This window comes from Nicotiana sylvestris, chromosome 5 (genome assembly GCF_000393655.2).
Source record: "Nicotiana sylvestris chromosome 5, ASM39365v2, whole genome shotgun sequence".
Classification (NCBI taxonomy): Eukaryota; Viridiplantae; Streptophyta; class Magnoliopsida; order Solanales; family Solanaceae; genus Nicotiana; species Nicotiana sylvestris.
The window spans coordinates 157,123,870-157,138,933 of record NC_091061.1 but is presented as its reverse complement, the minus strand read 5'-3'; the positions used below and the strand labels follow the sequence as shown (position 1 = coordinate 157,138,933).

Below are 15,064 nucleotides of genomic sequence, written 5' to 3'. Positions count from 1 at the left end.
TCTGAAGAGCTGCATGTTCAACATTTCCGCTGAGAGCGAAAAAATGGGCACGACAGCAGAACAGGTCCGCGGATGAAACTTTTGCGGATGAAACTTCAGAAAAGTCACGCCCTCGCGAAATGCTTCCGCTGACCGGAGAATTTTGAGCGCGGTCAGCGGTCCAGTTACAGACTTAGCCAAATTTTTCCAATATTGTCCTGCACTGTGTCAAACATTCCTACACACATCTCACAACCAGTTAGTTCAAAACAAATCCTACACTAAGAAGAAAATCAAAAAGAAGAAAAACACATGGGTTGCCTCCCAGAAGCGCCTAATTTAACTTCGCGGTACGACGCATGTTACCATCATCATTTGAAATTGAGCAAGGCCACCACGTGGCTGTCATCAAATTTTCCCAAGTAGTGTTTGACTCGGTGCCCATTAGCTATGAAAACTTCACCATTTTTATTCTTCAAATCAAGAGCACCAAATGGATTCACATGTACCACTTCAAAAGGGCCACTCCATTTTGACTTAAGTTTTCCCGGAAATAGTCGTAACCGAGAGTTAAATAAGAGAACCAAGTCGCCCTCCTTGAATTCCTTGCTCCGTGAATATTTGTCATGTAAGTACTTCATTTTTTCCTTATACAAGGACGAACTGGAATATGCATGAAACCCGAACTCATCTAGCTCATTGAGTTGCTCTACCCGGAGATTTGCTGCAACATCCCACTCAAGATTTAACCTTTTCAGCGCCCACATGGCCTTGTGCTCTAACTCAACCGGAAGATGGCACACTTTCACAAATACCAACCGGTATAGAGACATACTAATTGGAGTCTTATAAGCAGTCCTGTAAGCCCACAAAGCATCATCCGGTTTCTTTGACCAGTCAGTCCTATTTGCATTGATAGTTTTTGACAGTATGCTCTTTATCTCCTTGTTGGAGGCCTCAATTTTTCCACTAGCCTGAGGATGATAAGGGGTTTACACCTTGTGATTGACACCATACTTTTCAAGCTAAGTGTCAAATGTCTTATTGTAGAAATGAGAACCCCCATCACTGATGATCGCCCGAGGAGTGCCAAACCGTGTGAAGATATTTTTCTTGAGACATGCCATCACTCCGGGCTTCATTGTTGGGAAAATCCACGACCTCAACCCACTTGGAAACATAATCAACGGCCACCAAAATATAAGTGTTGCCACACGAACTTACAAAAGGCCCCATGAAGTCTATTCCCCACACGTCAAAAATGTCAAGTTCAAGAATAGTGGTGAGAGGCATTTCATCCTTCTTGGAGATTCCACCAGCTCTTTGACATTCATCACATCTCTTGACAAGCTCACCAGCATCTTTGTACAGAGTAGGCCAATAAAAACCACAACTAAGAATCTTTGAAGCAGTTCTCGCCCCATCATGATAACCACCATAGGGCGAGGAATGTCAAGCATCAAGAATACTCATTTGCTCCTCTTCCGGAACACATCTCCGGATCACACCATCATTACAAATATTGAAGAGATAAGGCTCGTCCAAGTAATAATCTAAGCTGTCCCATTTAAGCTTCTTCCTTTGGTTAGAAGAGAGCTCATTCGGAACAATGCCGGTCATAAGAAAATTGGCCACATCGGCGAACCAAGGCATACTATTCACAGAAACAGAGAGAAGTTGTTCATACGAGAATGCATCATTAATTTCGAGACAATCTTTGGGTCTCCCCTCCTCCTCCAAGCGGGACAAGTAGTCTGCCACTTGGTTTTCACTTCTCTTTCAATCAACAATCTCTAGGTCAAATTCTTGAAGCAACAAAACCCATCTCATCAATCTAGCTTTAGAATCCTTTTTGGTCATCAAGTAACGGAGTGCCGCGTGATCAGTGTGAACAATCACTTTGGCACCCATGAGATAAGGCCTAAGCTTCTCCATTGCAAACACAATTGCTAGCAACTCTTTCTCCATCACAGTATAGTTAACCTGGGCATCATTCATAATTTTGCTTGCATAGTACACCGAATAGAATATCTTGTTCACCCTTTGCCCCAAGACTGCTCCAACCGCAACGTTACTAGCATCACACATGAGCTCAAAAGGCAAGCTCCAATTGGTTGCGGTGATGAGGGAGTGGTTGTCAATCTATACTTGAGAAACTCAAAAGCTTTCATGCTTCATCATTAAACACAAACTTTGCATCCTTTTCCAACAATTTGCATAACGGATTCACCACCTTGGAGAAGTCCTTGATGAACCTTCGGTAAAACCTCGCATGCCCAAGAAAGCTCCTCACTCCTTTGACAGAAGTAGGAGGAGGGAGTTTTGAAATTACTTCAATCTTCGCTTTATCCACTTCGATACCATTCTTTGAGATCTTATGGCCGAGGACAATGCCCTCCTCGACCATAAAGTGGCACTTTTCCCAATTAAGCACAAGATTCGTCTCTTCACATCGGGCCAACACTTTATCAAGATTACCCAAACATTCTTCAAACGAGACACCCACAACACTGAAATCATCCATGAATACTTCCAAGAAGTCCTCCACCATGCCAGTAAATATAGCCATCATACACCACTGAAAGGTAGCCGATGCATTACACAAACCAAATGGCATCCTGGAAAATACAAAGGTGCCATACGGACATGTGAAAGTGGTTTTCTCCTAGTCCTCCAGTGCAATCATAATCTGGTTGTAGCCTGATTACCCATCTAAAAAGCAATAGTAGGAACGCCCCGCAAGTAAATCCAGCATTTGGTCAAGAAAGGGCAATGGAAAATGATCTTTGCGGGTCACTTTGTTCAGCTTCCGGTAGTCCATGCATACCCTCCATCCAGTGACAGTCCTATTGGGGATCAACTCATTTTGCTAATTTGTGACCACAGTTATACCGCCCTTTTTTCGGCACACATTGGACCGGTGAAGTCCATGAATTATCCGAGATGGGATACACAACCCCTGCATCTATCCACTTGATAACTTCCTTCTTGACAACCTCTTGCATAGCCTCGTTCAACCTCCTTTGATGTTCCACGAATTTTTTGGCATCTTCATCAAGTATAATCTTGTGCATGCAAAAGGCGGGGCTTATCCCCCGAATATCAACTAGAGTCCATCCAATTTCCCTCTTCTTTCTTTGAAGCACCTCAAGGGTGGCATCTACATGCACGTTAGTAAGGCAAGAAGAAAGAATAACAGGTAAAGTTGAACAATGGCCCAAGAATTCATACCTGAGGTGTGAAGGTAAAGTCTTCAACTCTAATACGGGAGATTCCTCAATTGAGGGCTTTATTGGTGGGGTCTTTCTGTTCTCAAGATCCAAGGAAAGCTTACGGGCTCATAGGAGTAAGAACCCATTCCGTGCAAGGGATTGACACACTCTACCAAGTCTTCATCCTCGGTCACATAATGGTTCAACAATACCGCTTCCAAAGGATCCTTCACATTGATCATGGCACTCGTGTCATCAACTATCACCTCCGTCACCAGATCCACAAAAGAACAAACCTTAGTACTATTTGGCTGCCTCATTGATTTGCACACATGGAAGACAACTTTCTCGTCACCCACCCGGAAGGTACGTTCCCCTGCTTTCACATCAACCAATGCCTTCCCTGTTGCGAGGAAAGGCCTTCCCAATATTATCGGCACCTCATCGTCGACTTCACAATCAAGAATCACAAAATTAGCAGGCAAAATAAACTTGTTAACTCGGACAAGAACATCATCAATAATACCAAGCGGCCTCTTCATTATTCTATCGGCCATTTGCAATCTCATTGAAGTAGCTATCGATTGACCAATAACCAAAGTTTTGAATACGGAGTAAGGCATCAAATTTATACTTGCTCCCAAATCACACAAGGCCTTTGCAAAATCTGCACTCCCAATGGTACATGGAATGATAAATGCACCGGGATCTTCAAGCTTTGGAGCCATTGAGTGCATAATAGCACTCACTTGATGAGTCATTTTGATGGTCTCACAATCTGTAGATCTCTTTTTAGTTACCAAGTCCTTCGAAAACTTGGCGTATCTCGGTATTTGCTCAAGAGCTTCCACCTATGGCACATAGATCGACAAACTTTTCATCATCTCAATAAACTTCTTGAACTGGTTTTCATTCTTCTGCTTTGCATGTCTTTGAGGGTAAAGTGGAGGAGGCCTTGGCAAAGGAGCCTTGGTTTTAGGCATTACCGTTTCCGGCATGTCTATCACGTGTTCCCTAGACGGATTCACGTCATTGAATCTCCTCCTCATTGTGATGAATATCAATTCTGACCTCACCATTCACATACTCTTCAATCACTTGCTCAACAACTATAGAATCATCATCATTTTGCACTTCAACATCATCACTCACAACTTCCTTTTGCTTGGAGGTATTTATTTCACCACATTTACCGCTCCTTGTGGTCACCGCCATTGCATGGCCGGTATTGTTCCCACCCTTCGGGTTTACTACCGTGTCACTAGGTAGTGCCCCCTTAGGGCGAGTGTTCAAAGCTTGCAAAATCTGACCAAGTTGGACCTCTAGATTGCAGATAGAAGTATTATAGGATGCCAATTGAGCATCGGAGTCAGCGTTCTTTTTCATCATTTGCTCAAACATTGACTTAATCCTTCCCATATCATTATTTGACGAGCTAGGACCTTGGGACGAAAATGGAGGTGGATTGTTTGGTTGTTGAAACATTGGAGGCCTTTAAAAACCCAGCCCTCGATTACCTTGATTACCATTATTCCAACCTCTTCGGTTGTTGTTGCCACCCCAATTACTATTGTTTCCCCAATTTTGATTGTTGTTCCCCAAATTGTTGGAGTTGTTGTTGTTATTGTTCCAATTTCTTTGGGCTTGGTTGCCCCAATTCTAATTATTCCCTTACGATATCTATTGTTGACTTGGAGCATTACCTATTTGTCCTTGATAGTTGTTGGCATATAAAACCTCTTCACTTTGCTCACCATAACCATCATCTTGGTTGTAACCACTTCTACCTTGCTCAAATTGATCTTGATTGCTTTGCATTTGTTGACTAGACTGTCTCTCTTGTTTACCAATAGATTAACACCTTCCATTATGTTTACTTGCTTTTGTCTTTGAATCTACTGAAGTTGTGCTTTGGCTAACTGGTTCATGGTTGTTGTCAACTCAACTATGGATTATCCGTAGTCCTGAAGTTCTTTGTGAATATATATGGCATGAGGATCCCCCTGAGGAACATTCGCCCGACTCTGCTAGGCTGAAGAAGTGTCAGTCATCTCATCAAGAATATCACAGGCCTCGGTATATGACAGCTTCATAAAATTACCCCTGCTAGCTGGTTTACCATACATTGATTGATCGTATTTATACCCCAGTAAAATGTCTGTTGGATCATTGCTTCAGTCATATCATTGTTGGGGCATTCCTTGACCATAGTTCTATATCTATCCCAGATTTCATGAAGGGGTTCATTTGGTTCTTGTTGAAATTCTAAGATCTCATCCCTTAATGCAGCCATATGTCCCAATGAGAAAAACTTGGCTATAAACTTGTCGGCCAAATCATCATACGTAGTGATGGAATGGTTGCGGAGCCTTTTGAGCCAGTTCAAAACTTTCCTTCTAAGTGAAAAAAAGGAACAATCACAGTCTCAATGCATCCTCCGACACATTTGTTTGTTTGCTACCCCAGCAGGTATCCACAAAGACCTTTAGATGTTTATATGCATTTTAATGGGGAGCACCTGTGAAGTACCCTCTTTGCTCCAATAAGGTCAGCATGACATTTGTAATCTGGAAATTGCCCGCACGGATCCGAGGTGGGACAATTGCACTTGCGTACCCTTCATTTGAAAGCACCCGGGAAGCTACTCTTGGAGGAGCTGGGGGAGGGTCTGGAATGTTTTCATTGGCATGGCAGCCTCTTCTTTGACCTTGAGGTACTAGCAATACCTCATCTTCACCATTATCACCTACCTCTTCTCCCGGGATAACATTTCCAATAGGATCATTGTTTGCCATTTTGTACCTGAATCGATTAACTCACACAAGTTAGTAAAACAGAAGGAAAGAAAAATAAGACACACAACTAGTCAGATAGATAGCCAAAACCATTTAACTCCCCGGTAATGGTGCCAAAAAGTGATCGACTCTAACTTTATACCACTATAAAATGGCAAGGAGTGGTCGATGCAGCTTTTACCCGAAAGTTCGGGATCGATTTTCACAAAGAGTTAATATTGGTTTGGAGTTGGATTTCTATCTAATCTAGCTATGTGCGTTGTTCTTAATTGCACTTCTAAACATGTTTGGGTTTGTTACTATTCTACTTTAATGCTAATGAATGCTGAAAATAAGCTAAGTACAATATTTTTGTAAGGATTTTCTCAAGTGATAAAAAGGCACTAGGGAAGTGACTTACACCTAGGTGAGTATCTAATGGGATCTAAAATTTAGGACAAGCTTGTTATAATTGGGGTTGTGATATACCTATTACACATAATTACTCACTCTATACCTCTCGGTAGTTTGAGTGACTTTGTCCTAATTGACTTTCTCAAGCCCAATTGGGTGTTCAACATTGCAAGTAAAATTGGCTCAAGTCGGGGTATTACTATCTCTAGGTTTAACCCTTTAATTGTTAACCTAAATTTCCTAGACTTAGTCCCTCTTTCTCAAGAAGAATCTAAGTCATAAAGGCATGAATCAGTGTTTGCAACCACCAATTCTACAATTAATGCATGAAACAAGCTAAATATCAGTAACCCATAAACAATTAAGCCCTAAAATAGACCCATTAAATACCCACACTAGGGTTAGGTCACAACCCTAGCTAATGGATTTAGCTACTATTAATAAAGGTAGAAATAAAAGGTGGAGATGAAATATAAGCCATAAATGTAGATTACAAAGATAAAATCTAAGAATAATAGCTAAAATACTCTAAAATTACTCAAAATAGCTAAGTACGGTTGTTCACGAGCTCCTCAGTAAGATACCCTAAAAATCTGAAAAAGATCTATTTATACACAGGTGAAATTACTGGACAAAAATGCCCCATATAGAGGTTCCGCTGACAGCGGACTAATGTGCGCCTCAGCGCTTGGACTTCCGCGGCCACTCAAAAGCAAGTGGGGACCGGGTTCTTCTCTTTTGGACTGGGACAGGACTTGATTCCGCTGGAAGCGGAAAAGCAATTGCCTCAGCGTTGTCTGCAACCACGGCCACGAAATATGTTCGCGGACCGCGCTCTTCACTTGAGCTCAATTTTCTAGTCCTCTGATTCTCAATTTCGCCCTCAGCGGAATTTGAACCGCGGCCGAGTCAAGTAATTCCGCTGCCACACTATTTCACCGCGGTCAGCGGTGTCTGTTGTGCCAAAATTGCCTTCTCTAAACCTCAATTCCGTTGAGAGCGCAAGTATGGTCACCTCAGCGGTAGACCTTCCGTGGCCGCACTATTTCATTGTTGTCAGCGCTTTTAGCTCAGTTTTGAACTTGCGTAGGTTTAACTCTTTTATGAGCTGGTTATGACTTTCTTGCTTTATTTTGACCAAACCTTGCAAACAAGCACAATAAGTTAATATTTCGTAATACTTTTGCACATTTTTTATCCAAAACCTAAGCAAAAGAGAGCATAAGATAGGCTAGAATCCATAGTTATCACCGACTCCCGGGCCCACATCTCAAAATACGATAAAAGTCACAAAACCTGAAAGCCCATTCACTCAAGAGTCCGACAATATGAAATTTACTCAAATCTGTCAACAAAATCCCAAAATCATAACTTAAGAACACTTCATCTTCTTTCCCAATTTTTTACCCCAAATCACAAATTAGATGAAAAAATTAAACGTAGAATTCAATCAGCTCTCTGAAATTCCCTTAAAAAATCACCCAAATCCGTGGTCTCTAGATCAAAATAAGAAAAATGGGCTCAAACCCTCGATTTTGGAATTTAACACTGCTACCCAGATTTCCTTCATCGCGATCGCGGAAATAGCCTCGCAATCGCGAAGCACAAAGCATATTGCCCCACACATTAACACCTACGCGAACGCGGAATTACCCACGCGATCGTGGATCACTGTCTCTCAAACCTACGTGAACGCATCCAACTCCACGCGATTGCGTAGAGCAATCCCTTCACTCCTCTACCGCTCCAAATCCTTCTATGCGGACGCGACTTCAGCCATGCGTTCGCGATGCACAGCTTCGCACACCTACGCGATCCTATCCCAGCAATCGTTTAGAACAAACTCACCTCTGCCCCCAAATAAGCTTACGCGATCCCGAATGACCACCTGCGATCGCGCACAAGGAAACCAGAAAAATCGCATACTAGATATCAGCAACTTCAACCATATTACCAATCAAAAACCAAGTCCGTTAACCACCTGAAACTCACTCGAGGCCCTTGGGACCTCAACCACATACACCATCATGTCCCATAACACTATATAATCTTAGTCGAACCTTCGAATCACTCAAAACAACATCAAAACACCAAATTACCCCCAGATTCAAGCCTAAAAACCTCTAAACTTCTAAATTGCACAAACGATGCCGAAACCTACCAAACCGCGCCCGAATAACCTCTAATTTTTCACACAAGTCAAAAATGACACCATGAGCCTGCTCCAACTTCCGAAAATCCAATCCGACCCCGATACCAAAATTTCCACTGCCGGACAAAATCGCCAAAATTTCAACTTTCGCCAATTCAAGCCTAATTCTACCACGGAGCTCCAAACCACATTCCGAACACGCTGATCAGTCCAAAATCACCTAACGGAGCTAACGAAATTATCAAAATTCAAATCCGAGATCGTTTACACATAAGTCAATATTTAGTCAATTTTTCTAACTTAAAGCTACTCCTAAGAGACTAAATATCTCAATTCACTCCAAAACCATTCCGGGACACGAACCAACTGACCTGGTAAGACATAATACAGTTGAGGAACATAAATGAAGCAGAAAATGGGGAAATAGGCTACGACTCTCGAAACGACCGGCCGGGTCGTTACAATTTTAATAATAGCTTTTCTCGATTTAAGTTTCTTTTCTTTTCAAACAACTGAATAAAATGAAAGATAATCTCTTTTTTATTTTGCTCTTCTATAAAATATAGTCCCTGGCATGATATTTGAAGCGAAGTAGCATTATAACGTTAATGACTAATTTATTTTTAGTTTAATCTTATTTGATTGGCTCATATTTTAAGTATAATTTGACACTGAAAGAATAAGAATGTCGGAAGGTCTAATATTCATTATATTATTTAATGGCAGACTAAGTTTTGTTATAGTATAATCATAATATTAGATAAACTTAAATCAGAATTTAAATAAGGCGTGTTAGCTTTCTTTCAATCTAAACAATATAGAAAATACTAGAAAGTGGAAAAATATATTTTCCTACTTTATTGATTTTAAATATTTGCATAACACAAAATGACAATTCCTTTCCCTTTTTATATATTTGTTTGGACGATTTTCTTAAAATGTTTCTTCCTGTTCAAAAAATGACATTCCTTAATTTTCCCTTTATTTTTATATATTGTTGATTTTATTTTGTTAACGTAATGATATTTCTTTTCCTTTCTAATTTTTTGGAAAATTCCTTAAAATATCACTTCTGGTTTGACATTTCAACAATCAAACCACATCTATAGAAAAGATTCTAAACTAAATCAAATATTAAATTTTTCCAAATTAAACATTGATTGAGCCACTTAAATCATTGTGGTTTCAAGCTAAATAAAAATATTATTTACGAAATGTGTAAAAGTTAAGTATAATAGTAAAGAGCTAAATAAAGGATAAAAATTATATCTCAAAAGAGTTTTTTTTAGGTCAAATAAAGACTTATATTATATATTTCGTAACAGTACAGGGAGCAAGATGACTAGTCGGCAATGTGGTACAAAAAAAGTGTTGCGCCGTGATGCCCAGATGTACTGGGTTACAAAAAGGTGTTGGAGTCATATTACAATTATTTGCCAACATATCTAAGCAAAATGAGGGTGAATCCAAAGGTGCTGTTGTAGATGTGATGCGCCTGTGTAGTTGTCCCTGTTGATCTGCTAGAAAATCTTGTAAAACAAAAGTTGGTGGTTACCATATTATAGTTGTTGGAGCATCAGTATTCAGAGTTGCTTTATGTTTTGTCAGTTTATCTGCTACCCAATTTTGCTCCATGCATGTATGTATCACGTGCGGCCTACCGAGCTGGTGTAGCAGAAACATGCATTCATGGAGTATCGATGAGTATTGTGGATAATGGGATTGAAGTAGAGAGATTACCTCTGTTGAGTCAACATTGACTTCCAGTGGTGTTAGTTGGTGTTGAAGAGAAATTTGTAAACCTTCAAGGAGTGCATTGAGTTCCATATAAGTATGGTTCCCCATTTTTCTTGTGCCTATATATCCCAGTGTCCAGTGGCATGTGGAGTCTCTGAATACACCTCCACGACCATTTTTTTTGGTTGGTCTTACATGCTCCATCAGTATTGAGTTTAAAATATCCCGAATTTGGAGGGTTACATTTGACGTGCATGCGGTCGGGTTTGGTGCGGTAAGTTTGTGTGTTTGCGATTAGAAAATAATACTCAGATGCTTGTTTTATAATAGTCGTAATGTTTGGATATTGTTGTGTTCTTTCAAAAATAGTACGATTCTATTTTTCCATATGTGCCACAGAGCATATGGAATGAGGGTGTGATGGGGAATTTGGTTAATAATATGCTGTTGTTTTAAGATGAAATCAGATAGTTTAATGGAGGTGTTAACACGAAAGTCTGTGCAGACCTCCATCGTGGTTGTTTATGCCTAGTTGGTGCCAGACCATATGTGCTGGTGGACATTGATAAAACCGATGATGTATAGTTTCTTCATGGCTTTGACAGGTAGGGCAAGTAGATGTTGTGGTGATTTTTATTTTATATAGGTAATTTTTTGTAGGTAATCGATGGTGACTCATGAGCCAAAGGAAATGTTTTAGTTTGGGAGGCAGTTGTAATTTCCATAACCATTAGAATGAATTATTTATGTTTGTATGATGCAATTTGTTGTAAAGCGATTTTACTATGACGTGGCCGCTGGTCGTGAGTCCGCAATAAATGTGATCATATGATATTTTGTTTTTAAGAGTTGGAATATAGTAATTATTAAGTAGATTAGACACGGTACTAGGCAATTCAAAAGGTAAGTTAGTAAGGTTGATAGAACTGTTGGAAATATATAACGCTAAGGTGGTTGTGTCTTCATGTTGGGGTAGAGGACCTTCTATTAGGTTACGCACGATCAAATTAGGACATAACCAGGGTTTCATCCAGAAATTTATATGATTACCATTTTCTATATCACATGTTATTCCTTGTTGACAAAAGACCATCCATGTCTGATGGCTTTCCAGGTAGTAGACATGTTGGTGGGATTGCATGTTCTAGAGTATTTAAAAATAAGGATTGAAGCGCAAAGGAAGGAAGGTGCATAAAATAATCGTCAAGCTAGTGATCCAAGGAGATCATTATTTTTATCAGAGAGGTTGTGAATCCCCAGCCCACCACACTCTTTAGGTGATTGGATTGTCTCCTATTTAATAAGATGAAGTTTACATTTTTGTGGTGTGGTTCCCCCATAGAAAATTTCTTTGGTAACGTTCTAATTGATTGGTGATGTTGTGAGCATGTGATTTTTGCCCTATATGAATTACTCCCATAAAATATAAGAAAATAATATTTTTCCAATTTTTGCAATTTTATAGGATTTTTTGTAGAATTTTACTAATTATTTGCATTTTTGTGCATATTTAATTTCCATCAAAAATCAAAAAAAATATACCAAAAATACCATGCATTGCATTTAGGTTTGATTTTACATTTTTGGAATTAATTAGTAATTATTTCTTTTATTAAAACACGAAAATCATAAAATAGCTCATTTTACACCTTTTAATTTTAGTCTATTGATTTTTCCTTTCGATTTAGGACTAAGTAATTTTATAATTATTGTGACTAGGTAATTAGTTTAATTTTATAACTTAGATTAATTTAGGAGTTAATTTTAGGATTTTATTAATTAAAGAAAGGAAAGAAAAACAAAAGAAAAGGGGAAAATGAAAAAAAGGGTTGTTTTTAAAACCAATTGGGCCAATTGATTGTTGAGCCCAAATCCCACCCCAGTCGCCCAAACTTCCCCAGCCCAAGACACTCACCCGCCTGTCTGCCCCAAACACTAATAACACAAAAGAAGCAAGAACCCTAAATCCCCAAGACCCAAACGACGCTACTCACTATTCAATCGTCTCTCTCGCCCAAACCAAGCCCCAATTCAGTCCAAATTCAGGCGAGTGAATCCAAACTCGCACCACGCATCTCCCCTTCCCTCCTCCTGCCATATTGTAACGGTTTCTGACGCCCAAAGATTCCCTCCCCTCACTCGCCCGATTTCAAGCTACTTCACATGATTAGAAGGCTCTAAAAGACGTGCGCTGGATGAGTGAGAGGCGTCGGATCGATCTCGGTCAATCCGAGCCCCACATTCATCGTGTGCTCATTTTTTAGAAGAGCCTAATCCGTTTTTTGAAGAGAGAGGAGGAATCTGGAGGTAGGAGATATATAAACAGGGCATAGGATTTTATGGAAGGGGAGAAGATTTTTGAGAGATTTCTTTTGCAGAAAATCTAGGTTTTAAAGAGACATTCTTCTTCATCTTCGTTTCTAATTTTTGGTTTAGTTCCACAACAAGAAAAATATATAAAAGGAAATGTTCATTGTTCTTTGATTCTGTTTCGTTTTCAATTACTTTCCAAAAAAAATTCAAAAAAATATATATTCAGTCCTTTCTTTCCGGGCTGGAGGTGGTTTGAAAAAAAAATGGTGCTCGATTGAGAGTTGCTGAGTTTGTTGCTGTCCAAGCTTCTGATTTTTACTCGATTCTGTTGCTGCTTGGATTGATATTAGCTTCTGGATTTCATTTGTAATTAGCGTTTAAGCAAAGTAAATCGGAGATGTTTATTGATTCCAGATTCATTTCTTCTCCATTTTTTATTTGTTCGTGATTCTGTGTCGTGTGCTCATGTTCTGTTATGATTTTGGTTTAAGACTGCCTGAAAGTCAGTGTTTGTTGTTTGGGTTAAATGCTGAGTTCTTTTGGCCTTGATTCAGGTCTATTTCTGTTTTTTGTTTATTCTATATTGGACGAGTGATTGTATGCACTGATGTAATGGCTGCAGTTGTATAAATTCGTCCCATTCGTTTGTTAAATTTGAGCATTGAAACAAATTCACGAAACTTTAAAGGTTGAAGCCTGCTTGTTTGATCATTTCTGTTGGTTTAGCTGAAGTTTGAGCACTAAGTAATTGGTGGGCTTGGTTCATTTTTGAATTAGTGAGTCGACGCACATTTAGCTTCACCTCTAGGGCCACAAAGGTTAATGTTCATGGTTTCAACCATCATTTCTGTCCTTGAGCTTCTTGAGCAGGATTCACCATGAAAATTGTGTTGTAGTATGGCTGCCTAGTAGTCATCAAAGTTGGTATATTTGAGGATGAGTTTTAAAAAGAATTCTTGTTTGTGTGTGGAGTTTAAACTTACAATAAGCCATGAGACTCTTTCTAATCACTGTTCATTTGGTGGCCAATTAGTTCGGCAGCTTACGGATATTAATTAAACTTTGATTTATTTGGTTTTCATTTGTATGATTGGGGCTTAACCAACTGCACGTCATCCGAGCGAGTTGCCAATAAGCAGCATGTTCATGTGCTCGTATCTTAAGTATTCTGGACTGTATCTGTTGGTTTTGTTCGAATTCGATCGTTGTTAGCTGCGCAATCCCATCTGTTGTAGTTGCCGGAATATTTCGCATCTGAAACTTCTTGAGCTAGGTTGTTTTGAGCCATGGGAGTACTGTATTGTCATTATTTTGCTGATTTCGCGTAGCTAGGCCTGCCAGTTCTTCTTCACCTTCATTTGGTCCAATTCTTTCTTGTTTCGCTGTCGTCCGAAGTGTGTTTGCAGTTTAAATGATTACTGCTGGAGATTTTACTGCTATGAAATCTTCATATATGTATTCATTTCAATACTCTGTCAAAGGGTTTTTATTTGTTAAACATGTAGTTCGCAAATTGGTGTTATGTGCTTCAATATTCTTGTGTTTTATTTGAGAATTTCTGAAGATTACCCTTTTCAAAAATTAAAGAAAGTGCGTCAATGCTAGCAGCAGTAATATTTTCGTCACCTTCCTATAGTTGTCTTAGAAGATAAGGGATCAATTCTTTCCATTTCTTGTGACCAATTCACCATGTATTCATATCCAAAATGAGTAGAGCCCAAGCTGTTATGGCTGTAGCAGTTACGTACAGAAGGATGGATGTGCATATCATCTATTTGGTTAAAGGCACTTTTGCTTATTCTTCACTTGTATTTGGCAAATTTCAATGCAAAGTTTTGCTTAATTGTAGTTTAGTAACAGAGCAAGTCCAAGTTTATAAAACCATTAGTACTTGGAATGGAACTTTTGGCTCTCATGCTTGTTAGATCGTGAAGGTGAACCATATCATATATGTTAGAGGCACATCCATTTTACGACTTCGCTCTAATATTGCTTTAGGCACATAATTACATTATCACAACTACGGGTATGATTCCCGTGACGTAGTTGTGATACTAAATTTCAAATTAGCTTTGAATATGAATATTCGTAGTTTATTTAGTTGAATAGTTTTGAGGCGTGCCGTTCATACATTTGAATCATATAATCTATGGCCCTCATATTTTATAACTTAGCTACTAAAATGAATCTCGTAGTTTGCTTTAGGCGCGCAAGTGAATTATTACAACTACGGGTACGATTCCCGTGACGTGGTTGTGATACCTGAATTTAAATTAGATTTAAGTAGGAGCATCTTTAGTTTACCTTCAAAAAAAAAAGAATATACAAACCTTTTCTTTTAAAATAATTTGTGGTGCGCCATACACAAATAAAATCCATAACATATGGCCCTCACATAAATACAAAATTAGTTTAGAAAATGCCTTGAACTCTCGTAGTTTGCCTTAGGCGCGTTTAATTAAATAATTGTCATAGCTACGGGT

At 39.2% G+C, this 15,064-nt stretch overlaps 2 protein-coding genes across 2 annotated transcripts; both read right to left on the bottom strand.

Annotated features, from left to right (window-relative positions):
* Positions 1-350: 350 nt before the first annotated feature.
* Positions 351-1,632, bottom strand: LOC138869542 (uncharacterized). The gene is made up of 3 exons (XM_070147167.1): positions 1,449-1,632; positions 1,204-1,340; positions 351-953 (listed from the first exon to the last, which is right to left on the bottom strand). The coding sequence occupies exons 1-3, from the start codon at positions 1,630-1,632 to the stop codon at positions 351-353; spliced, it is 924 nt and encodes a 307-aa protein (XP_070003268.1).
* A 514-nt stretch (positions 1,633-2,146) lies between these two features.
* LOC138869541 (uncharacterized) lies at positions 2,147-4,610 on the bottom strand. The gene is made up of 5 exons (XM_070147166.1): positions 4,263-4,610; positions 3,360-4,042; positions 2,932-3,285; positions 2,688-2,825; positions 2,147-2,597 (listed from the first exon to the last, which is right to left on the bottom strand). Exons 1-5 carry the CDS (start codon positions 4,608-4,610, stop codon positions 2,147-2,149), a joined length of 1,974 nt encoding a protein of 657 aa, XP_070003267.1.
* Positions 4,611-15,064: the final 10,454 nt, after the last annotated feature.